We start from the raw sequence: 26,565 nt of genomic DNA, 5'->3' as shown, positions 1-26,565 counted from the left end.
ATGGTTTGCTATACAAAATGTCTTAACATTTCTTCTTATTCTAAATAATGAAATGTACACTTTACTTCCCATGTTCTGACAATCTCTTGTGCCAGTTACTAACTTAATTTCTTGAAGATTAAAAAATACCCTTTGAGGCCAGTTCTACTACAATAAAGACCATTTTAAAAAACATTTCTCCTTTACAGCAAGCACACTGTTCAGCTTCCTCAGTGGAAGACACTGATAGTTCTGCTCATGCATAGCTGGTCAGCAGCTGTAGAACACCTAGTGATGATCTGGCCTTACTTTGAGTACAGAATGGCAGCCTCAGTTGGCGTGATGATCACCTTCCCATGTCCCTAACATAGACACCATGTGTTCCAGACTCCCACACTCAGTGGCATCCAAATTCCAGTACACCAGCTGAAGGTTCCTTGTGTCCTGGAGACTGGCTCCCTGTTTGCTTGGTGATCATGGACAAATCTGGCCTAGGCAACCCAATGAACTTCTCTGCCATCACCTATTGGTCCTGATTGAGAGGATGCTGACAGTTAATAGAAGCCTGGAATCTCTGAAATAAAAGATAAGTTAACTTTTAGCTTTGAACTTGGACCAGATTCAAAACTATTTACAAAAGATAAAATGTTCTATATATTTATTCTTACAGGCATTATAACACTCATTTTTTTTTTTTTTTAGCTTCTATTTTTCTAAGCCTTCCATTAAAAGTATAAGGGGCTGGGGTTGTGGCTCAGTGGTAGAGCACTTGCCTAGTATGTGTGAGGCACTGGGTTCGATTCCAGGCACTGCGTGTAAAATAAAATAAAGGACCATCGACAACTTAAAAAAAATTAGAAAAAAAAGAGTATGAGTCAAAGCACTTAACTTTAGCATTTCAGATTAATAGTAGTTGTTTATAATGAAAACAACCAAAACCCCTTAGTACTTCTTATACACTTTCATCAGAAAGAAAATATGAAGGTGTGGTCATGTAATAAACATACTAGTGTTATTACTGAAGAATAAGACCTTCAGTAGAACCATCTCACCTGCAGTATCACAGCTCAGAAAACTACATTTTGCAGCATGGCAATTTGACCTTTTGTACCACAGAACTGAACTCAAACCCCAGTTGTGGAACCTGTAAGCTTTGGCCCATTTGTGTAACCGAGTATATGTGTGTAATCTCTGACATTTTATGAAGGAGGTGTATCATTGCAAAACAGAATATACTTTCCACATAGAATGGAGGCAATTAAACAGGATAAGCTACCAGTACAATGACTCTTCCTCGTATCTTCATTTTATAGGTCAAAATACAGAAATAAGTTTTTTGCCAAGAGCACAGCAATTTATAGATAAAGCTGAAATTAAAATCCTCTTGATTTATGAGTATACAAACTTGGGAAGAAAAGAAAATCTTAAGATTTAAGTAAGTAGTTCTATTGGGAATGATGATAATTTATTACTATCCTGTAACTCCTGATACATAGCATTCCTTAGCAGGCTGATGATGAGGCAATGATATCAAGTATAATGTTAAACTTTACATAATCAAAGAAACAAAAAAAGCCGCTACTGAAAGAGGCTAATAGTTATATTTCAAAATGCATCTATACACTATCTTATAATTTCAATTAAATGGTGTCTTCAATATTGTAATAGTAGACAAATCATACTTTCCCTCTAGCCCTGTTTCCATCTCCCAACACCATTAGACACTAGAAAAAAATTCCCCAACTATTTAAAATGACTTCATTGAAAAAACTATTGCTTTTTCAAATGACAAAAAGTTTAAATGTCAACTGAAATATCATCTGCTATACGTAACTTATCAGCTTACTCTTTTTGATATTGGCAAATGTGAGCCAAGGCGGGCTGTACTTTGGACAGGAAAGGACACCACTGCTGCTGTACTGTCTGATCAAATACACCCAGCCCGTGTGTTCACAGCACACCACAGCAACCCTCTTTAAAGACACTGACCTACAGTAGATCTTAATCAGCGACTGCTTTCACTAGAGCAAAAACTTCTAGAAGATTCCTGCTGACCGGTGTCCTCTCTCCATTTTTACAAAAATTGCATATTAAGGCTGAATGAATCTTGAAAAATTTTTAACTCTGAATTGTTACTTCCTTCTTCAAAAATCCAAAGCTGCCCATTAAAAACATCATGTTTAAATTAATGGCTAATTCTTACCCAGAGCACACTTGATTCTTTCATTTTGCTTTACCCGAGACAAAGCCCATCAGGATGCAATGTGCAATGAGGACACATTTTCCTTGGGAATTAAGATTTAAGTGCCATTTTAATTCTTCTTGCATATTCTCACTATAATATACATTAACTCACAGCACCACCTATCTGTCAATGAAATAGTAGAAAACAAGGTTTACTTCCCACATAATGGCCACATGGCTGGTCTATACAATTTATTGTGAAATTAAGTCCAAAGCTTAAAAAAGAAGATAATCTAAAAATAGAAGTTCCATTTGACATTTTATAAAATATCTTTCTAATGGTACATATAAATGTCTTGGTCATGTTTTAAGTAAAAGTCTGATCAGCAGGATTCATATGATTTTAATCTAGCACAAAACAATGAATAAAAAATATTAACTAGAAATTGCAATTAGGGAGAAGCAGACTTATAAATCCCAATAATCACGGGCATTTTCATGCCTAAGTGTTAGCTGGAATGTGTGTGGCTTTTCCTTAGAAATATCTTAGTCATTTCCTGTTTAAATAGGAAACAAGGAAGACAGTTACAGCATTTCATTTTTCTATCTTTTCTGTGTTTTGTTTTTGTTTTTGCAGTGCCAGGGATTGAACCCAGGGCCTCATGGGTACTAAGCTAATGCTCTACCCCTGGGCTACATTCCCAGCCCTATCCTTGCTGTGTGATACCTATATTAGAATTAAATCAGTATAACGTGGAAGGGACTTGCTGCTGCACGCACAGTCCAAATCAAGTACACATATTCCTTTCTCAAATCAGCATTATTCTTTGATGTTACATTGTAATCAAATTCTTTTTACTGGTTACATGAACAGACCAGCTGTGTTATCTACAAAGAATTAAAATGTCTTCACCTGACACCACATGTGTGTGCAGTTCACAATAGTTCTACAAGACAGGTTGAGGTGGGCATCACCACTCATCTCAACTACAGGGAAATGGTACACTCTGTTTATGGACATTAGTCCATGGAAAACAGAACTCCAAGTCAAAGATTATTTATGGTTGTTTCATGCTCTAATGCTCAAAACAACCAGGAAAAAAAAATAATCCCTCCAAATAATTTCCACAAAACTGACTCTGGAGCTGGGTGCAGTGGCACATGCCTGTAATTCCACTGACTCAGGAGGCTGAGACAAGATGATTGCAAGGTCAAGGCCAGCCTCAGCAACTTGGCAAGACCTTGTCTCAACAGACAATCAGAAACACAAAAAGAGCTGGGGATGTGGCTCAGTGGTAAAGCACCCATAGCTCATATCCCCAGTACCAACAAAACGCCACACCCTTGAAAATAATGTCATTTATAAAAGTTATTTTGAAAATTGCATTTGGTTACAAATTTCAGAAAGTTAATATGACAAAAGTTTCAAAGACTATTTTTAAGAATGGCTATTAAAATTGAGTAACTAAATTAAGGATTATCTTAGCAATTGATACACTGAGGCACTAATTATTTTGGAAGACTCTTCTGTTAGGTCTTAATAGTTCATCATGTCATACCTAATGTAACTTGTACCGTACAGTCTTTCTTCTGGTGATTTATGCCAGCAGATACTAGTGGGAGCCTTTCTGTGACTAGTGAATTAAATTACCATTCATTACCATCCAATTTAAATACAGTTATCTCATCAGCATAGCAGAGTTGACAAACCAGAGAAGCTCTTCTAACATTGATAATGCATCTGTTCTTCTTGAGTATTCTCTTCTACTCTTTCCAAAGTTTTACATTCCTTATCAGCTACTTTTCTAATATTATACTATTTCAATTCCCCATTTCCTCCTGTAGAGTTCCTTTTAAAATGTTCCTGAGAACTTACTAGTCTACTTCAAGGTTTTACTTTTATGTCCTAATATTCAAAGTAAAATAGAAATTTTTATACTTTCTCACATTTTATTGCACAACACAAACTTGATTAAAATGTACTAAGAAACAACATTTATGTTTAAGTCAATATTAACTTAAAGTGTATGGTAGGAGACAACAATTCATTTAAATATATTTCAACTCAGCATGAAGGCAAGCATTTACTTATGAAAGTTTAAATGAAGAAAGGTCTTCCACTGAATCAACCAACTTTTTTAGTTTCTCTTTCTCCATTTTTGTGCCTTTTATCTTCTTAAAAGTTCACAGTGTTACAGAAGTGAAAAATAAGACTGATAGAAACATATATGGCTAAAACACTTATGGCTTTATATACATCAAAAATTTAATAATGTTGCCACAACCTCTGATACAGTGTGATCCTTATTTATTTACTACTATGCAGAATAAACTTCTGTACATATTAAATTGTTCAAGTATATCTACATCAGTGTTTGTAAAAAAGAGGTCCCACTGCTAACTCAGCAGAAATCTCTTTGAAGACTACTTCTAACTCCAACACAACTAAGGCAGAATGTTATTTTCGAATGTACAACATATTGTACATTCTAAAATATCCCAAAATGTTCAAATGAGCCAAACGTAAACTATGATTTTTTACCTAGTTTAATACCCCTTCTGTACAGCACCAGAGGTTAAAAATGGATCTGGCTTTTTATTAGGAACAGTTTATCTCTACTTATTTCTACAACAATAAACCCAAATTGAAAATAAAGACAACTTGGATCAAATGCTTTCCCCTTAAATAAATAACATTTACTTTCTTTCATACTTAAATATTTAATTATTTTCTTGGTAACAGCTATTCAATTAGCCTCTTGATTTAGAGGATTAGGCAAGCCGGATAGGATTCTCTAGGTTTGCTTTAAAACTTTCTAGAAACTTGGTAGCCAGTTCGTCATCAACCACTCGACTGTCACTTGACATTGTGACTGTTATGAGTTGGTGCTGTTGCAGTTTGGCATTCCCCTCTTCATCTTCAGTGAGCTTGAGGACAGGTCGGAATCTCCCAACAGCCAAAATGCAGGCCTGTGGAGGGTTGATCACTGCAGTGAATTCATCGATGCCGAACATCCCCAGGTTGGAAATACTAGAGAGGGAAAAGGCAACAGAAGGTGGTACGTATGCAGCCAAAATGTTTTCCTTGAAGCATCTTTTTTTATTTTACTAAAAAACAGTACCTGTGCTACTGAACCTTCTATCAAGCTATTCAAAGACTAAAGGATATGTATCAGCACGCATGTGAACATTATATCTATTATCAAACATTTAGCATTGAACTGGAGGTCCTAGGCAGTGAAATATGGCAAGAAAAAGAAAAGGTATAAATACTAGAAGAAAAAAAAAAGGAATCGCTATAACTTGATTATGTACATGGAAAATTGAAGGTTCTAAAGATAAAGTATTAATAAGTGAATTTAAGTCACTAGATAAAAACATCATAATTATATATGTTACAATGATTAGATAATGAAATTAAAAAAATTGCCATTTATAATGGTATTAAATATCAAATATCAAGAAATAAATTTAATGAAATAACATGAGATCTCTACAAAGAAAATTATAAAACATAACTGAAAGGACTCAGAAAACTCAACAAGACTCAATACTTGGAAGATGATAATTTTCCTCCAGTCAGTCAAGAGTTAATGGAATCAAAATACGACCAGGGTGGGGAGTATGTACATGTGTGCTGTATGTATATATAAAATATGTCAAATTGATTTTAAAATTTATTTGGAATATGAAAAGCTAGAAAAGACAATCTTTAGAGTAAAAAAAATTGAAAAAATTTCCTGAACATATATCAAAGCTATTATAGTTTAGTTATAACAGAACAAGAGACAGAAAACACAGTAATTAAGCATACCAATACATACATGGTCATGTTCTCAATGCTATGGAGGAGAAATTAAATTTCAATATATGTTGGGGTTCAATTAATATCCATATGAGGGAGGTAAAGAAAACCCTGACTTCTACTTCATTATCATGTAAAAATCCAATTTCAGATGACTATGATCTACATGTGAAAAGTAAAAATAGAGTGCTTCACAATGACTACATAGAAGAATTAACTTCATGACTATTGGTCAGGCAAAAAGTTCCCAACAAAATAAATAGTGCCAAACAAACAAACAAACAAACAAACAAACAAAAAACTGATCAGTAGAAATCATTAAAATTCAGAACTTCTGTTCATTAAAAAAAAAAAAAATCACCAAGGAAGACAAAAGGCAAGCCATATGGGAAAAGGTATCTGAATTAGTACCTATCCTACAAAGGCCTGTGTATCTGGAAATAACAATAACTCCTACAAATAACTTTCAAATCTGGATGCAAGACTTCAACAGCACTTTATCTGATGAGTTACAAGATACCCAAATGGCTGAAAAATGCAAAAGTACTCAACCTTATTAACTGGCATTTCCCTGACAATAAAGAGCACCACTACACCCTAGAAGAATCATTAAAATTTAAAAGCTAACATTAAAATGTTGGCAAGAATGTAGAGCACTGGGATTTCTGAAGTACTGCTGAAGGAAGTATAAATTTGTATAACCATTTTGGAAAATTATTTGGCAGTATCTATTAAAGCTTTTAATTCAAGAATTCTACCTTTGGGTCCATAGTGTCTATAAAGCAAAAATGTCATATAGTTACCATAATACACTAGTAAGAACACCCATTGTATCATTATTTTCAATAGTACCAATCTGGAAACATAATACCTATCAAGAGTAAAATGGACACTAGCACTTTTATACAACAGAATGCTATATTCTACAATAATGAATAAATGGCTGCTTCACATAACAATCTGGTGAATCTCTCAGACATTAGTGATGAGTGAAAAAAAAAATAACATCAGGCAATAAAGAATACATAGCATTTACATAAAACCCAAAACCAGCACAGTGGTTACCTTTGAGGGGGGGTGATAAAAGGAGGCTTCTAGGATATTAGTGATGCTTTCTATCTTTCTTTGGGTGATTACACAAGTTTCTTTACTTTATAAAATATTCAAGGTATGCTCAGTGCATTTTAAGTGTCTCATAGACACTTAAAAATACAGCTGATAATAACTAACACAGAGATCATAAATAGAAAATAGCTGAGGTTTATAAATGTATTTATAACTTCATTTAAAATAAAAGTTCATTCTTTAAAATAAGATTTTAAGAACCTGAATATCATTTCGTGCTGGTCACTGTCCATTCAAAAGAATGCTTAGTTCAATGCTAATAGGTTCTTATAACTAATAGGTTCTTATAGCTAATAGGTTCTTATAACATGACTAGTCTAAAAAATATTTTTACATATTTTGTTATCTAAATAAATTATGTAATATTTTGCTTAAATTAAAAAAATGTTTCAGATAAATAAATAAAACAGGTTGACATGGACTTCATAAATTATATCTATTACTTTGATGCTACTGATAATTAAGAATTTAAATCTTACCTAAAAGATCCTCCTTGGTATTCTTCAGGTAACAATTTTCCATCTCTTGCTTTCTTTGATAATGCCTGAGAAAAACAAAAATGAAGCATGACAACAAAAGAATGTTATATATTTAATCATGTCACTTGTAATATTTGTACAGGCTACACTCTTACATTTACTCTCACAACTTTACAACTTGTTAGATATATATACTTTTCTTTAATACAATTTTAAGAATAAACAAGTTACAGATAACCCAAGGAGCTAAAGTTCAGCAAGTCCTTAATTTTTTTTCAAATAACCCTGTACATCAATAATATGCATAATGTTTCAGTATCTTCTATATACACAAAAATTTTCCTTGTAAGACAAAAATTCTAAACAATGCATCTGCCAAAATTTATTTAATCATTTTCCTAGTGTTATAATGTGGTTCACTGATTTCTTCTGAACTATTCCAGATAAATTTTCAGAAATGGAATTATAGTATACCTCAGAGAATGGCTTTTTTTTAAGTTCTGGAAACCACAGGTGAAACATTTCCTGAATGAACCAGTCACAAGGAATATAAAAATTACTAGTTTCACATCACACTTTTTATACTGATTTCTAAAAACTGAGGGAAATGCCAGATGACACAGGCATTTAGAACACTAGTTAAAGTTTCCTCTCACTTGTACTTGAAATTAACTGTAGTTCTGTCAACCTTTATTTCTCAATGCTTCAAAAGCAAAGGACAGACGTTGAGTCATTATACACAAAAACTAATCATTAATTTATGAGGGGAAGGGTAGAAAAAAAAAGTAAAGTCAGTCATTTGGGTAGATGAAATAAATTTGGGGCTTACTTAATACTTTGTATTACTTAACCAACATGTAATACTATTACAATCACAGTTGAGAACTATTTAATTTTAAACCATAAACAACTTAAGTCCAAAAGTGATCAACACATTATTGTGACTTACTGCCAACTGAAACAATTAGAAATTTGGATAGAGTTACTTATAATTCTACATGAATTTAAAGTGAAAATGAAGATAAGCTTTGACTTGTATAATGCTTGGAACATTAGAACAATTTACAAACATATTATCTTTGGCCTTTAAGCAATATAATTAAGCACATGATTTGAACAAACATGTATCACATGAACTTTGAAAGACTTTTTTTTTTTTTTTAAAGGCAGATGATCTCAACAGATCCCAGTGAATTACCAGGCAGGAATAAATAAATTTTTATTTATTTATTTATTTTTACATGAGCTCTATTATTATTATTATTATTTGTATTACAATTCTTAATACACCTTTATACCACAATTTATCATATCTCTGTATACAAGTCTCTGTAGATCATCTATCAGCAGGATATATCTGTCAATGAACTTTAATAAGAGACCAAAATATGTATAAAGTCTGCTGATTCTGAAAATTTGTAATTCTAACTGGGATCTCCTGGGAATGTGAACTTTAAAACTAAGTGCATGTTACTTGAAGAATCCAGCTGAAAGGAAAAGAGGCTAGCAAATATTTCTACAATAGTTCATAACTTTTGCTAATTCATTCAAAAAAATTCACTGGGTCCTTATGAGGTAAACTTTGTCTCTGCCTTTTAAACTTTTACAATTAATGAAGAATTAAACTTAGCATGGGATCTAGGGCTTTCTACTATGTTACTTTATTCATGGAATTACACAGTTGAACTTGGCTGGCACCTGCAGTTACTGATGGTCAAAAAGTGCACAGGTAGCACAAGTGTCTTTAATGAGGGATCCACAGATCTACAAACTCTTCAAAAATTATCAACAAAAGTTTTTATTGAAAAAAAATTTTAAATAAGTTCATTGAGAAACACCAAAGCACAGGAGAGTGCAATTATTACTGAAAGAAAAAAATGCAGCTATACTTGGATACCCAGGCAGATGCTGTTTTCTGCAGAGCAGGACAGATTCCATTATGATCTTGCTTGATTTGCATTGAGCCCAAATCTTTATTGGATATGAAGGACACACACACACACTCACTCACTCACTCTCTCTCTCTCTTTTTAGGTTTCTAATATAAACTCTAGTTCATATATTAAAACAGACACATGCATATAGTCTCTCTGTCTCTGTCTCTCTCTCTCTCTCTCTCTCTGTTTCTAATATAAACTCTAATTCATATATTGAAAGAGACGCATTCACATGCATATAGACACAAACATATGCTCAAGGTTTCTAATTGTTGCATAAATGCTTTTTAATGACTGCTATTTCACAGCAGCTAAATGAACATTATCCTTGTGAAAAAGACATAAAACACATAGTTTTGAAGCCATAGTTACAACAATACCACCCCAAATTTATTTATTTTTTAAAAAATCATGTTTATATCTTCTAAACCATTTCAGCAAGAAGCTAATTTTGGAAAAAAATCAGGTCTCTCGCTCTGTACACTAAAGAACTGCTATGCTAATATACCAAGCATGGTGCCTGCTTCTCATGAAAAGCCTCAGGGTGTCTCCAAGCCGCCTTATTCCTGAATGGAACCAGGGGTGATTATACAGATAAAGTTTGTTATGCTTTGCACCATGTGATCCATGGGCCTGGCATGAGACATGACCAGCAAAAGTGCTCCATACAAGAATGTATGGGGTAGACCAATCAAATCCAATTATTTGGCAACTAGGAGCAAGAGAAAGAAAAAGTGGTGCCAAACAAGGAGAATTGGGAAAGTAAATAAATAAAAAAGAAAGTAAACAGTAAGAAGGAAGAGAGAGGTAGTATGGTGTAGAGGTGATTAAGGACGAGATCTAGGATCAAACTGGCTAGGTTTAAATAAATCTTCACTGCTACCATTACATCACCCTGGGCTAACGGGATTAAATGAAATACTGAGCCCAGTGCCTGGCACATCAGAGGATCAAGGGAGGAATGTTGATCACAGACAGCAGGGTGGGAAAGAAGCAGGTAGAATGGAAAGCACAGAGGAGTACTCAAAGCTTAGCAAGCCTTAAAGGTGCCAAGTACCAGGAAATGCTCAAGGACTACCAGGGACCATTTACATTCCAAAGGTTCTGACTGCCTTCCCACTGCAGTCAGGCCCCACTGGAGGCTGCTCAGAGTGCCTCACTACCTCTAAAACTTAGGCTCTTTCAGGACTCAAGGAAAGAGAATGCCGATATAAATGTTTTACATATTACAGTTGCTAAACTGCTACATTGCCCAGAAACAAAGAAACCATACACATGGTTCATTTTTAAAATCTAATGCAGGGCTGGGGATGTGGCTCAAGCGGTAGCACGCATGAGAGGGTCGCTGGTTTCGATCCTCAGCACCACATAAAAATAAAATAAAGATGTTGTGTCCACCGAAAACTAAAAAATAAATATTAAAAAATTCTCTCTCTCTCTCTGTTAAAAAAATAAATAAAATCTAATGAATATGAATGTAAATCTCTAGGTCTATTGTTAAGGTTGGTAAATAACATTTAGATAGTACCTTATACTTCACGTGTAATCATCACTTAATCTCATTTGAACTTCACAACAACACTGAAATGCATGTATTCTCAGTGCTGCTGAGAAACTTTGATGAATAAAAGGCATGTATACAGCCCCTGTATCTGCTAATTCACTTTCCACAGCTTCAGTTAGTTACCCATGGTCAACCTCAGTCTGCAATTACTAAATGGAAAATTTGAGACATAAACAGTAAGTTTTCAACTGTCTGCTGTTCTGAATAGCAGGATAAAATCTTGAACCAACCATCCTGTCCAGGGCATGAATCATCCCTTTGTCTAGTACATGTACACTACATATATGTACCTCCCCACCAGTCACTCAGCTTATCTTGGTACTAGATCAACTGTCCCAGTATCACAGTGCTCATATTCAAATAATTCTTATTTTACTGAAAAATGGAAGCCCTAGGGGCAAGAATAGTGATGCTGGCCATTTTATTATAATATACTATTGTAACTATTCTACTTCATTATTAGTTGTTAATCTCTTACCATGCTTAATTTATAAATTAAACTTTATCATGGGTATGTAGGTATAGGAAAAAAACCCAGCATATTTAGGGTTGTTTCATGCATCTACTGGAATACATTCCCATGTGGGATAAAGGGAGATCACTGTACAATGTCTCAGTAAATCAATCTGTTACTTTGACTTTTGACTTGGACAAATTAATATGACCCTTCAATTAAGAAAAAGTTGCATTTTCACCCATGCACACATACTCTACAAATCTTTAAAAGAGGAAAAAAGCACCTTAAAATATCAACTACATTGAGTTTACCTTTAATTACATCTAAGTCTAAAATTCAAGTAAGCACAACATTTAGGGGTATGCATTTAAAACCAAAATAAACTTCCATCCACTTATTTATTTTGGTCAAAGAGTCTTACACATTTATACTGTCAGCTCACCAAATAAGTCTTATCTTCTTTTTATTCATCTTATAACTTGTTCTACCACTAAACATATAATAGGTCCTTACTAGATGGAAAAAGAAAATAAATCAGCTACTCAAATGAACCTGAAGATTTCAATATATACACTTCAAGACCTATGATACTTCGGCCAAGAAATACCCTTGCAAATTACTGAGGCTGTAAAGGCTGACCTACTGCCTGTATTCCTGCTTATTCAACAAGATTTTTAGTGAAATCAGATTCCTCCATATTGAAGCTAAAAAAGAAAACTGCTTTTCAAGATATAGGAAAAACAAAGTACCTTGCTTCTGGAATGCTAAGTACTTTTACTGGTCTCAATTTTAAAGAGGAAATGAATAAAATAAACTTTACGAATGGAATTGTTAATACTGAGGTCTGGTTATGATTATTTCATAGAAATGTAGTTTCAGCTTTATTTCAACTTTAAAATAACCTAATACTATCTTAAGCAGCATCTTTAGAATTGAATTCTGGATTCTGTGAAATAAAGCTTGTATCTGGAACTTTTTAATAAAGTAGCCTTCTTATTTATCTATATTTTACTTCTGAGTTTTTGATTATTAAATTTTCTTAAATTGGGTCATATCTGAATAAACACTTAAACATTTATAATACACAGATGAGAATCATTTGAAATATCCCCTCCCCCACAAATTACGGTGTAACCAGAATGTTAAGACTTTATTGGAAAGGAATTAAGTGAAAGGATCTGCTAACAATTTGAAAGCATAGTATTTGTTATGACATACCTTTACAGAGTCAGCAATTTCCTGTATACCTTTAGCAGCAGCATCTTTTATGATTGGAGTAATCAAACCTTTATCTGTTGCCACAGCCACTGAAATGTCAATAGAAGGCAGTTGCTTCGGGCCCTCTCCATCCCAGCTTACATTTACTCCTGGCACTTGCTGGAAGTAGAAAAAAACATGTTATTAAAACTTTAGACTGAGGAGGTTACAGAAAAATAATTAACATTTTATCTATTTTCCAAAGTGAATATAGTTGGATAGAAGAAAATACATAACATGGTTCCAATCTCTATGTTGTTTATTATTTATGTTTAAGAAAAATAATTAAACACATATTTTTTGAAGCAAGCTTGAGGAAATCCTGATGGTGTATGTTCTGATCTTTTTACATCATGGCTAAAAAAGGGTTTCCTTTATTAAAACTCATTGCCAGAAGGCAGTTAATGATCATTATGCTTCCTGCCTCATGATATGCAATATGACCTTGAGGGGGAGAAGGGAGCAGAAAGGGTTAGTGATATTCAACTACATTCCTTTGGCATAAAGGAAGCCTGACTTTTTAGCACAGCTCTGGAGTATATATTAGCAAACCCTCAATAAATGACTACCCAATTTAAAGAGGTTTCCCAAGCTTCATAAGATACATACTACATATGAGCATGTACACATTTAACATACAAACAACTATATTGAAAGATGGAGGGAAAAACAGATGGGATGACTATATGCATGGAAACAGTGCATTGTGTCAAATATCACAAGATAAGAGAGAAATGAAAATAGACATAAAAAGCTAATTTCTCATCCCCAAAATTCATTTTTTTTAAATGTATTTTTAGTTGTCAACAGATATTTATTTTAGTTATTTATATGTGGTGCTGAGAATCAAACCCAGGGCCCCATACATATCAGTAAGTGCTGTGCCAGTGAGCCACAACCCCAGCCCTCATCCCCAAAACTTTTTGCTTTCTACAGAATAAGATCCAAGCTGTTCACTATGCCATTTAAGAACAGTGGTGCACAATTTTGATCCCACAGTACTGATGTCATTTTACTTGTGATGACTTCCCTAAGATGAATTCTCTCTTGGTCCAACCTCTCACTGCTATGCTGGGCTTGTGCACATTTCAGGATGGCCTTCATATCATTTCTTCATTGCTCTTTACATTTCTCCATATTTTAAGGCTCATGTCATTCATTCAATCAACAATGAGATAATGTCAAAAGAATAAAAAATGAGGTTCAAACCCCTGTAAGATTTTTAAATTCTGACAACACTAAAGTAAGACTAAAACCCAAGCCAAACCAAAAACCCCTCACAAATGAAGACTATCTGGCAAATAAATTCAATTAGGAAATTATGTAATAAAAAACCATGGGACACGGTCTAAGTTGCAGCCAAAGCAAAATTTATTATAATCTTAAGCCTTGTTAATAAAAATAGAATTAAAATGAATTACACATTCAGTTTTCTAACCAAATATTTCTAACCAAAATGAGGCTAAGAAAATAAAGGAAAAAATGCAAAATAAAATAAACTGAAAACACAAAACATGCAATTATAGAAGCAATACAGAGTTTCAAATAGCTTTGGACAATGAGGACATTTAAATAATTATAAGAAATAAATTTAAATGATGCTAAGCTAATAAGTTTGAGAATATAGATGCAAAAGTTGATTTTTCTGGGAACATACAAGTTTTCATAATTGGTTTAAGATAAAATTAAAAGTTAAAGAGATCAATAACTATAGGGGAAAAACATAGAAAAACAGCCAGGATGCCCTCCTCAAAATAGAACTAGGTTCAAAATTTCACTGGTGAGTTCTATAAAATCCTTATTGAAATGAGCACAGAGAAAACAAATAAAAGAAAGACCTGACAAAGCTAGTATAAAATTTAAATCACAATTACTTATAGTTTCTGATATACAAAAGAAACATTAGCAAACAGCTAATGACCACTAGAGAGTCATTTTTAGGGAGTATAAAAATGATTCGTGATTAGAAAAGTCATTACTATAGTTCAAAATATTTGGTTAAGAGAAAAGCCATATGACATCAAAAAAAAATGTTGAAAAGGCTTGCCTTCAAAGTTCTCCATTATTGTATTTTTTGAGAAATAAAAACGAATCCATTTTAAGTGCAATTCAAATACATTATTAAACAAGTAGCAACTTAGAAAACAGCCTCATTACAGAGAGAAGGCAGGATGGAAAATGGCATTGAGTGGGAAGGCAGGAAGCTGGGCTCTAGATTACATCTCCAGCCAGCCACCTCCACTCCACCTGTCTTCCTGCTATCCAAACTGCAACACCTATTAGGCTCCTCAAACTTAACACACCCAAAAGCAAACTAGAGACTCCCTACCTCAAACTTGCTTCTCTCCCCGTTTTCCCAGTCTTAGTAATGGAGTAAGTCTACCCCTCCCACTGCTTGAAAAGAATTCCTTATTTTTTCTCCCATGTCCCATATCAAATCCATTATTAAGTGCCGTTGGCTCTACTTCTGAAATGTAACCAAAAACCTCCCTTCACTGCAGCTCCACTGCTACCCCAAGTAGGAGCCACAGTCATCTTCTGCGGCCTCCTCACTGGCTACAGTCACACATGACCAGAGCGGCCTCCCCACCTTTAAAAGTAAGTCTGATCACATTAATCCTTTGCTTAAAACTTCCAAAAGCATCTTTCTCATTCATAATAAAAGCACTAGTCTTCACCACGGCTTAGAAGGCCTCAAGGAGGCCTTTGGTTTCCCTTTGAATCCTTCTTTTTTGCTTCTTTAAAAATCTCTCCACTCTGTCCACTCTTGACACACTACACCCTCAGTACAACCTCAGGGCTGTGACTCTGGATAACACAACAGTCCTCGGAGCCTCTCGTTTGCTGCTCCCGTGTCTGGAGTGCTCCTCCACCACATACCTAGTTTGCTCACTCCCCCTCTTTTGTTGATTCTTGCCTCTGTTATCTGTAGCCTTGCCAGAGAGGCTTTCCTTAACTCTTAAAAAACAGCACCTAGTATTTTGGCTCTTTATCCTGCTTTCTTTTTCTCCTTAACATTTTCACCACCTGACATGTTTACTGGACCCCCTCTAGAATATCATACCCATGAGAGCAGAAACTACATAGGCTTTTGTTCATTACTCTCTAATGCTTAAAATATATTTAGCATAAGACAGTGGTTCAATTAGTATTTGTTTTTTTAACCCAGGACCCTTTAACCACTGAGCCATATTTATTTTAAGATAGGGTATTACTAAGTTTTTTAGGGCCTTGCTAAATTGCTGAGCCTGGCCTCGAACTTGTGATCCTCCTGCCTCAGCCTCCCAAGTAGCTGGGATTATAGGTGTGCACCACCATACCCGGTTCTTCAATTAGTATTTGTTGATTAAATGGTCTTTAAACTGCTAATATTAGTTTGTGAGCCCCTTTAATTTTCAATTTCTTCATCTGTAAAACAAGGGAGTGAGATTAAATAATAGGATATTTCTAGCAATAAAATCATAAAATTTTTGTTACTTAAAAATGAGTTTTATTCTTTTTTAATAAAAATCTCATGACATGAGACTATTTTAGAAGCCAAAATTATTTTGGGGTTTGTCACTTACTTTAAGAGTAACAGCTGCTGCCTTGATGATAAAGTCATTTACTGACACTTTAATGTCATCTGAAAGAAAAATAAACATTAAAATTAGTATTCACATTAAAACTTTTACCACTGACCTTTACAATGTCAAACTTGTAAATTATGAACTGCTCTGACAAACAATGATAAAAAATATCATAGATGTAAATTTCCCCTAATGAGAAAAACTTACGTTTATATGATTCCTAGATAAAGAATAAATGTAAAAGCTCACTTCTAGGGACTGAGGGTGTATCTTAAAGATAGATCAATATAAGCCTAGCATGCTCAAAACCTTTGATTCAATTCCCAGCACCCCCCTCCCCCCGGCCACATACACATATATCATTTCTGGATCTTTATTACAATTTTTTAAAAGTACTTGGATATTATGCACGAGAAGTTTAAGGATATATAACAACTATAATTAGAAAGAAAGGAACCAACTTCCATATCTCTAAAAAGACAAATGTTCTCTCTGTGTTGTTTGTAACCAGGAAGTTTACAAAATGATTCTTTTTTTTTCCCTCTTTCTCTTCAAATGTCCTTATTCTGTGCATGCTTTGTAATATATTAACTATAGTAGAAGAGCAGTATATGTAAATGCTTTAGACAAACAATTATATGTATTTATAGGGTATGTTCAAAAATTACTTCTTACTAATAGGGGTAAAAAGAATTTAGGATGGCCACAATATTAAACAAGAGCTTCTTTTAAACTCAACACGACAGGATATGGCAAATGCCAAAGATGAAGCAATGTTGGCATAGGTCCTAGTGCAATGAATAAAATGAGGTTCTCTGTCTAGATTTATGGAGAATCCATTTGAATTTATTTCCTCCCAGTATACATAATGATTTTAAGATAAAGCTGGGGTCCCCTCCCTTTCCATAGAACTGATCAGAGCTGAAGTATTTGCTTTATACCTCTGCTTTTGCAATGGTATGAAGGTGTTGGAAAACATAAACCACACCCAATTCTTTCTTGCAAGAGATTCTAGAAAAAGATCTAGTCAATGGTATGTAGCAAGACACACATATCCTCTTACTATAGTATCATGGAATTTTATATGAACAATCGTTCTTTTCAGGTATGCTGGAGATTTTATAAAGAGATTAACTGCCAGGAACTGAAATACTGACAAACTGTCATAGTAAATGTTGGCTCCATGAGAATATAGCTCTTCTAATTTGGATACCCAGAAACATACGAACATTCTGGTTTGTTTGTTTAAAACCCCTCTAGGAATAGAAATATAAATAAATTTTCAGTGTTCAGAGACTTTTAATAGTAACACCACACAAAAGATTTGGCCTGAAAAACTCAAAATACATGCACATGTTTTACGAGTTCATTCCACTTCCTTGCACAGCTCCCCCAGTCTCTTTCTCACTTCACCTTCTCTCTGTAAGCATAGAGTGAAACTCTACAGCCACCTAGCTGCTGATGACTCCCAAATCTACTGGCTAAGCCCACAGTTCTCACCTGGAGTTCTGTCCTCACCGTATTCCAACACTTGTAAGCATTCTTGAGTTGATCAATTTCTTCACTTTGAAACACTTTCACTTACTACTTCCTGTGTCACCATTCTCTCGTGGGTTTCTTCACTGTCTACTCACTCAGTCCCCTCCTTTTAATGTTGGCATCACCCAAACAGAAACTTTTGGTTTCATGGTTTTGATACCATTTATATGATGCTGAATCCTCCAAATACTATTTCTATCCTAAGCTATTTGCATCTTCAGACTTGTACATCTAACGTCTCAAGTGCTAATTCTACCTACATGGCTAACAGGCATCTCAATTCTAACATGTACAAAGGAAATTCTCCTCAAGTTCTTCTGTTTTTAACTTGTTGTTATTATAGAAATTTTGAACACTAATGACATTTACTGAATAGGAAACAGTTTGTAATGATGTACTAATAATGGAAAACAAATGTTTTCATTGGCATATTGTTGTTAAAAAAGTAAAACATGGAACAAACTTTACAGATATTATATAACCTTATATAAGAAAGAGGAATTCAGATAATGTGGGTTCTCTGAAGACTCATGAGAAAATCCTTAATTTATCAAACTATGTAAAGATACTAAGTTAATCCGTAACTCCATTGAAATATTACTGCTTCTTGTCTCAGAAAGAAAACAGGAAAATTATTTATGACTAAGAAAGTATGATTGGAGATATGAGGGCTGCTTCCATAGTTAATTTTTTTTGTTTTGTTTTGTTTTAATTGGTTACACGACAGTACAATGATCTTGACATATCATACATTTGAATCTGATAGAATGTAATTTCTCATTTTTCCAAGTTACAGATTGCAGAATTACATTGGTCATGCAGTCATGTATATACCCACAGCAATAATAATGTCTATTTTATAATTTTTTTTTTTCAAAAGGTATCCCTTTCTCCCGAATGGCCTTCCATTTGGTTCCTTTACCTTTAAACAGCAGTCAGTCTGTCTTCATATGAAACGCTGAAAGTCTGAATACAAACTGACTTATCACTCCTGCTTTTAGTCACAGTGTAGAAAGCTGCAAGAAAGTCGTTCCCACCCTAACAGGGTGGAGAAAAAAGCAGGATAAATTACAAAACCCTAACTTTTCTGAACCGTTTAGGGAGCTGAGGGTACAAAGCCAAGAGATGAACTGAATGCCTAAGGCAGATAATCTGCTCTGAGGAGACCAACACAGGAAATGATTACCCACTGTCAGGGCACGGGAGTGTATAGGACAGAGTGTGTCACCATGTGCATGAACAGACGGGGAAGATCAGCAGAGATGGAAACTATGAAAAACATCCAAGTGGAAATCCAGGGAGAAAAACACATGCTACCAACATAAATAATATTTTTTTGGTCAATTTTTATAGACTAAACATAGCAGAGAAAAGAATCTGAATTTCAAGTTACATAAATAAAAATTATCCAAACCGAAGCATAAGGAAGAAAAAAACGGTGCACCAAAAGAACAGAGCATCTAACATGTTCAGATAATCCAGTCTAACACTATAACTTGAATCTCAAAGAGAAAACACACAAAGTAGATACAGTTAATAATTCTGGAAATTTTCCAAAATTATGGTTAAAGACAATAAACAAGAAGCCAAGAAAAATCCAAACAGGATAAACATAGTGAAGTGGGGGAGAAATCCTAGGTAATTAATAGTCAAATTGATAATAGAGAAAATCTTGAAGAAAACAAGAAGGGGTAAAAGCATACACAGGGGAACAAAGATTAATAATAGCAGCAGACATTTTGCAAGCCAGAGGACAGTGGATGTTATCTTTAAAAGTTTTGAAACAAAAGACCCTTAACTCAAAAGTTTACACCTAGCAGAATTATGTTTCAAAAATGAAGGTGACATATCCACCAGGATATTCTTCTTTAATCTAAAAAATTACAAAATAACAAGCATTGGTATGGATGGGAAGAAATTAGAATCCTCACACACACTGTTGACAGGAATGCAAAATGGTGAACCATACCTGGGCAACCAGGTTCTTCAGCAATTCCACCACTGGGGACATTTCCAAAAGATTTAAAAGTAGGAATTCAGAGATATATGTGCATTCATGGCAGCACCATTCACAATAACAAAAGGTAGAAACAATCCATGTATTTACCAACAGATGAGTGGATGAACAAAATATACTGTGTATATACAATGGCTTTTAAGGAAGGAAATTTGGATCTGTGCCAGTTCAAAATGAACCTTGAAAACATTACATTAAGTAACATGATAAGCCAGTAAAACACCAAGTACTTTATGATTCCACTTCATGTGAGGTGCTTACAGTAATCAAATTCAGAAAGCAGGACCAGGCACAGTCACGCCTATAATCTCAGCAGCTCCTGAGGCTGAGGCAGGAGGATTGTGAGTTCAAAAGCCAGCCTCAGCAAAAGCGAGGTGCTAAGCGACTCAATGAGACTATGTCTCTAAATAAAATACAAAATAGGGCTGGGGATATGACTCAGAGGTTAAGCATTACTGGGTCCAATCCTTGGTACCAAAAAAAAAAAAAAAAAAAATCAGAAAGTACAATGGTGGTTGTCAGGGATTAGGAGAAGAGAGGAATGGGGAGTTAGTGTTTAATATGAATGTAACTAATACCACTGAAATAACATTTAAACATGAAACAATCTAAAGAAAATTCTTTATAGAGAGGAAGAATAATAGCAGATAGCACTTTAGAGTTATACAAAGAAATGAAGACTGTCAGAAATGGAAAAACTATGCATATACAAAGAGACCCCCCCCCCATTTTAAAACTCTTTTTTAAAGAGAGTTGATTTGCTATGGAAAAAAAATCAATAACCATGTATCCTATGCTGGCACCACACAAAGAAACAAAGGATGACAATAACAGCACAAAATATAGGACAGAAAAAATGTAATTAAATGGTTGTAAGGCTCTTATACATAAAATATTGTGATAAAAGTTGAAGGCAGACTAGGATAAGTTAAAGAATTAGATTATAAATTCTAAGGGAGCCATTTCAAAGAGAGGAAATGGGGGGGGGAATAAAATAGAAATAAAATACAATCATAAAAAAAAGGGACTTCTAAAAGGAGATAAGAGGTGAAAAAAGGAAGAAGAGATAGGACAATTAAAAGTCAAAGAACAAAATGGTAGATTTAAATCCAACTATTACATTAAATGTGAATGGTCTAAACACCTTAATTATAATAGAGACTGCAAAATCGCATAAAAAAAGCAAGAACCAACCATATACTATCACATGAAACCTACTTAAATATAAGGACACAGATTAAAAGGATATTCTATAAAAATACAAATCAAAGTATTCTTGAGTGGCTAGTAAAAGTAGAAATCAATGAAATTAAAATCACAGAAACAACTGAGAAAGTTAATAAAATCAAAGAAAATTGATAAACCTCTAGTCTGACAAAGAAGGCAAGAGAAGACTCAAATTACTAACACTGAAAACAAGTTATCACTTCAGATTACAGAGATATTATAATAAGATGTTATCATGAAAAACTTTATGCCAATAAATTTGCTAACTCATATAAATGATAAAAATACAATCCCTAAAACACATATAATATAAAACGTTGAATACAAAATCTCTGTACCTGGTTTTAAAAATTGAATTTGTAGTTAAAAGCTCTATCCAGAAAAAGATCCCAGGCCTAGACAGCTTCACACAACTTCACAGCTTCTGCCCAACAATTAAAAAATACAAATCCTACCAAAACTCTTCCAGAAAATGAAGGAGGAAACATTTCCCAACCTATCTAATAAATCTGATAACCCAGAGAAATAATCTCAAAGAAAGAAAACTGCAAGCCAGTATTTCTCATAGGCAAGATTCTCAAGAAAATGTTAGAAAATGAAAACAAACAAAATATGAGTAAGTTAATGACTGAATAGTTTTATATGTGGACTATCAATTCATTCCACGTGTGAAGTTCAGTCAACAATAACAGGGAAAAGAAAGATTACATCAAAAGATGCACAGAAAACATCTAAAAACATTCTCTGGAAACGAGGAATGGGAATTTCCTTAATCTGATAAAAGAGCATCTACCAAACTTACTTTTAATGTTAAAGACTAAATGCTTTCCCCCATATCAAGAATTTCTGCTTTTACTACTTATATTCATTATTGCACCAAAAACCTCAACCAGTGCAATAAGAAAACAAAACAAAAGGAAAAAGTTTAGAAAGAGAACTAAAACCATCACGCTAAAAATCCATGTCTCTAAGCAACTTAATTATTAGTTGATTTTTGGGAGGAGCATTACAAATTTAATAACCTAAAAAAGCATTTTGAAGAAATATAAAATTAAAATTTGTGAAAAAAGAATGACAGATATATTTACAACCAAAAATATTCTTTAAATCAGTTTTTAATTTTAAGCTTGCTAAAAATGTTCTGCTCAGATGTCATTATTAAAAAGTATTCAAAATAAAAACAACCATCTAGCTTAAGCAAGTCATGCATGTGTCCTTACAAAAACATTCACCTATGTGTAAGTGAAAGCATATTAAAAAATTAAGTCAATTTTTACAAACAAAACAAAACAAAAAACCCAACAACATACCCAACCAACCAAACCATAACACTATTTATAGGGCTAGAGTACGGCACAGAGCTGGACTCAACAACTGCATGCCAAATGAATGCACCTTATTGAAGAGATTCTGTAATAAGCAACACAGAACAGATATCCTTATTCTGCACAAAAGTAACACATCCGTGATTTATTCATAATAAATAATATGTAATATGTAATAAGCTATGGAAATAATTTATTACACATAAGGAAACATAATCAATTTTTTTTCTAGCACTAAAATATACCTAGAGTGCAATTAGATTATGAAACTGAATTTAAAAGTTACATAAATGTGAATTTTAAAAATAAGGGATTCCATGATAGTTAGGTTAGCACATGTATTTATTGCATGAAGTAAATTCAACTTAACTAACCTTTGACCAGATCTTGTCTAACTTTTAAAACTGCTCCAAGGTCACAATCAGCAGTAGCATATGCATGAGGTACAGTACTTTTAGATTCAGTTAACCTCTTGGCAATAACTCTTCGTATATTGCTAGCAGGAATTTCAGTGAATGTGCCCTGAAAATCACAAAAACAAAAACCAAATAAACAAAACCACAGCAATTTGTCCATTAAACCATAAGTAGAATAGAAAAATATAAAATGACTTTCCATCTGAAATCCAGTCTGTGACCCAATTAATGATACTGATTAAAGATTACTATAGGACTGGGAATGTAGCTCAGTTGGTGGAGTGCTTGCTCTGCATCCACAAGGCCATGGGTTCAATCCCCAGCACCACACATACACACACAAAGATAAATATTGGAAAAGTACTATTAATAACACTTTGTATAAAGGAAAGGGGAATGTAATAAATCTGAGAAGTTTTAGGCTTTAGTATACAACTTTAGGAAAAAGTTGTAAAATTCAAGTCTCAGTTATAAATAGGATATCTTATGTTACTATGTTTAAGATAATTCAAAAACACATATATCAAATGATTAATCCCCCCACAGGTGCATGTGATGAGTAAATCTATACATACATATCAGATATTATACATGCATACTCTACACACACACACACACACACACACACACACACACACACACACACAGAAACATGTATGTGGATTGTAAGCAGCTTTTGTTACAAATTTCATTTAATAAAACTCAAAGCAGTCAATAAAACAACAATTCAACTACAGGAAATTCTTATAAAAAATGGCATAGAAAAGAAAAAGATAATCCATTATAATGGATAGTCTCTCAAATTATTTGTTTTGATTTGCAATTTGAAACAAAACCATGAGTATCTTATTCCTAGGAATTAAAAATATAGAGTATGAATAAGATAATAAAATCTTTCTATAACTTTACTATAACTTTTCCATTCTATTCTTGAACCTCTCACAAATGCATGATGGACTTCAAATTACATCTAATCCCTTTCTTTTCCCTTCACTCCATTCCAGGACAGAACTACAGTCACCTTAGGATAATATAATGCAACCAAAAATACAGCTGATTTCTTTTTTTTATATATCATCTCTTATAAAATTAAACATCTATGTTAGCAAAGCATTTGACCAAGTAGAATAAAAGCTCTCTACATTATGTAAGTATCTCAAAGGCTTATCTTTAATGTGAATAATCTGCTTTTTTAAAAAAACTGGATTTAACTATGAACAAAGTTTTGCATATGCAGTCAGTCATGAATCATCAATGTGTATTAAAAAATCTGTCTCATAAACTTGTACTGTTTTCATCTCTTTTCAAAAATTATAATGAAATGTATTTCTCCATAAGTAAGAACAGTACAGGTATTTATTCCTTTTTATTTTTTTAAGTGCCTATTCAATTTTTAATCTAATTGTCCTGCATTTCTTTGATGGCAAGAAAAGGAATACAGAAAGGAAAAATCTGAAAACAAAACATAGCTGTTCAACTGCATGTATCTGAGAAGGCAAGTATGATTAGTTATATGATTCAGTCTGCACAGTTTTTCATAGTGAGTTTATCAATTCTCTAGCCAAGAATTAAAACATATCCATAAAAGGAGCCAGTGTCAGCTACAAATTATTATTACATCCAAGAAAAAAAAAAGAAAGACATAGAGTATCATGATTGTAGAGCATACTTATGGTACTAAGGTTGTGGAACTTATAAATTTAAGTTGAATCATAGTTCTAAAGTTCTACATAGAAGCTGGCACAAATTCAGTTTGTACTAGGAAATCTGCAAGAAAAGCACTGGGAGCATTTTTTTTTTCTTTATAACTTTAAACTATTACTAAAATGGATTGATAAAAATACTCATAAAACATAGCAATTGTCCTAGTTTTCCTTCCCACTTATCTACAAAATGAAAACCTTACTCAAAGTACATTACCACAGCATTGGGTTGTCCAGGAATTGATACTGCTGGGATCATTGGCCGGGGATAAGATGGTCCAGGTGTGGCTTTTGGGGCCAAAGGTGCTATGGGAGTGGTTGGAGGAGCTGGGGCTGGTCTGGATTCAGTAATCTTGCCCTTTTGTTTCAATTGGACCAGATTGAGAGCATCTCTGGAGATAAGAAGAAATCAGATAACTGTGATTAGCAACAAGATATATAAGACAGTTTTTATAAGATAGAGGGAATATGTGAAAGGAAGTTACAGAAATATAAAGACTAAAATATAATGCAAATCAATTATTTGAGCTAGAAAAGTAAATTCATTTCCTACATATTCTACAGCTTATTATTTGTCCAATGGCTGCATGTATATTTTCAAAAACCAAATAATAATTAGAATTTTATCAAAGTAGCACCTTTAGATATTAATTTTTAAAAATCGCATTAGTCTTTCATTGGAAAGGAATCATTTGGTAGATGACCAATTCACTAATTAAAATATGTCCTCATTTTTTATACTTGTGAAATAATTTTTATGTAGTGTTCAGAAAGTGTCAAGTTTAATATATGTATGGCTAAAATACTTACTAAATCATTATTTATTCTAGTGTAAATAATATCGTTTATGGCCAGGAAATCATATCATTTCAAATTTGTTCAATAAGCACAATCGTGTGTAATAAATGTAACCACAGCATCATTTACAATAAAAAATAACTAGTTACAGATTATCACTCTGTAGTACAAATTTGTTTTTAAAAAGAATATAACTAGACTACTGAATATGCCAAGACCTCAATTCAGTGTGTTAAGTTATAGCATGTAAAAAGTAATGTACAAAACCAATACCTTGTTTGAAAAATTTAATACCCGAATTAAGAAATATTTTTCCAATTTAAGTAAAACTGTTTTCCTTAATATAAAAACAACTTCAGTATGACATGAATCTAAAGATTTGAGGGACACCCCTAACACACACCGGAACATTTGGCAGGAAAGAGGATCGTTCCATGCTTTACATTAGATCCAGAAAGGGGTTCATAAACTTATCTTTAAGTGCAGCTAACATCCTTATTTAAAAAAATTAAAGAACTAACACTTTAAATGAGAGGTCATATTGACAAGGAAATCTAAATTGGTACATCGTCTTGGATTCCTAAAAATGGGGATAAAAGTGGAAATATGAGTCTATCATGTGTGAGGTAAGTGCTTGTGTTATTAATCTTATACCAGTCTTGTGGAAAGGTGTTATTAACCCTCATTTACAGATGAGTAGACTCAAAAAGGTTAAACCCCATGTCTATGTCAGTATTTCTTGGGTACTTAGTGAATTCTAGATGTTAGGGCACGCAATGCTAAGCAAGATACTTCCCATCAAGGAGCTTTATTCTATAGGGGTAGTCATACAATAATCACATAAATTATAATGACAGTGATGAATCTAAAATAAAGAAAACAAAGCTGAGCAATAAGTTAGAGAGTGATGGACAAGAAGAGGGGTTATTTTAAAACAGAATGATCAGGGAAGATCCGAACAGATAATATTTGTGCTGAATTATGCAAAGGACAAAGACTCAAGAGGGGAAAATTACATTTCTAGGCAGAAGGAAGAACAAGTATAAAGGCAGAAAAAATGTGCTTCTTCTACTAACAGAGGAGGGCTGGCACAGGAGTGTTGTGAACAAAGTAAAGAGGATTAAAAGATAAAAGTCAGAGAGGGAGACAGCTAAGAGCTGCCAGGGCTGAGGTCCAACTAAGGT

At 33.6% G+C, this 26,565-nt stretch overlaps 1 protein-coding gene across 1 annotated transcript in view; it reads right to left on the bottom strand.

The window, feature by feature from the left end:
* Nucleotides 1-4,283: 4,283 nt before the first annotated feature.
* PDHX (pyruvate dehydrogenase complex component X) overlaps nucleotides 4,284-26,565 on the bottom strand; it is a 63,086-nt gene continuing 40,804 nt past the window's right edge. Inside the window, exons 6-11 of the mRNA XM_081260859.1 lie at nucleotides 24,801-24,975; nucleotides 22,839-22,986; nucleotides 16,354-16,412; nucleotides 12,749-12,907; nucleotides 7,573-7,637; nucleotides 4,284-5,194 (exon numbers count right to left, since the gene is read on the bottom strand). Of these exons, the coding sequence (XP_081116985.1) occupies nucleotides 4,936-5,194; nucleotides 7,573-7,637; nucleotides 12,749-12,907; nucleotides 16,354-16,412; nucleotides 22,839-22,986; nucleotides 24,801-24,975 (865 nt within the window). The 3' untranslated portion in view covers nucleotides 4,284-4,935. The remainder of the gene's footprint in view (nucleotides 5,195-7,572; nucleotides 7,638-12,748; nucleotides 12,908-16,353; nucleotides 16,413-22,838; nucleotides 22,987-24,800; nucleotides 24,976-26,565) is intronic.

This window comes from Spermophilus citellus (assembly GCF_964194105.1).
Source record: "Spermophilus citellus genome assembly, chromosome: 2".
NCBI lineage: Eukaryota > Metazoa > Chordata > Mammalia > Rodentia > Sciuridae > Spermophilus > Spermophilus citellus.
This window is presented reverse-complemented; position numbering and strand designations above follow the sequence as displayed.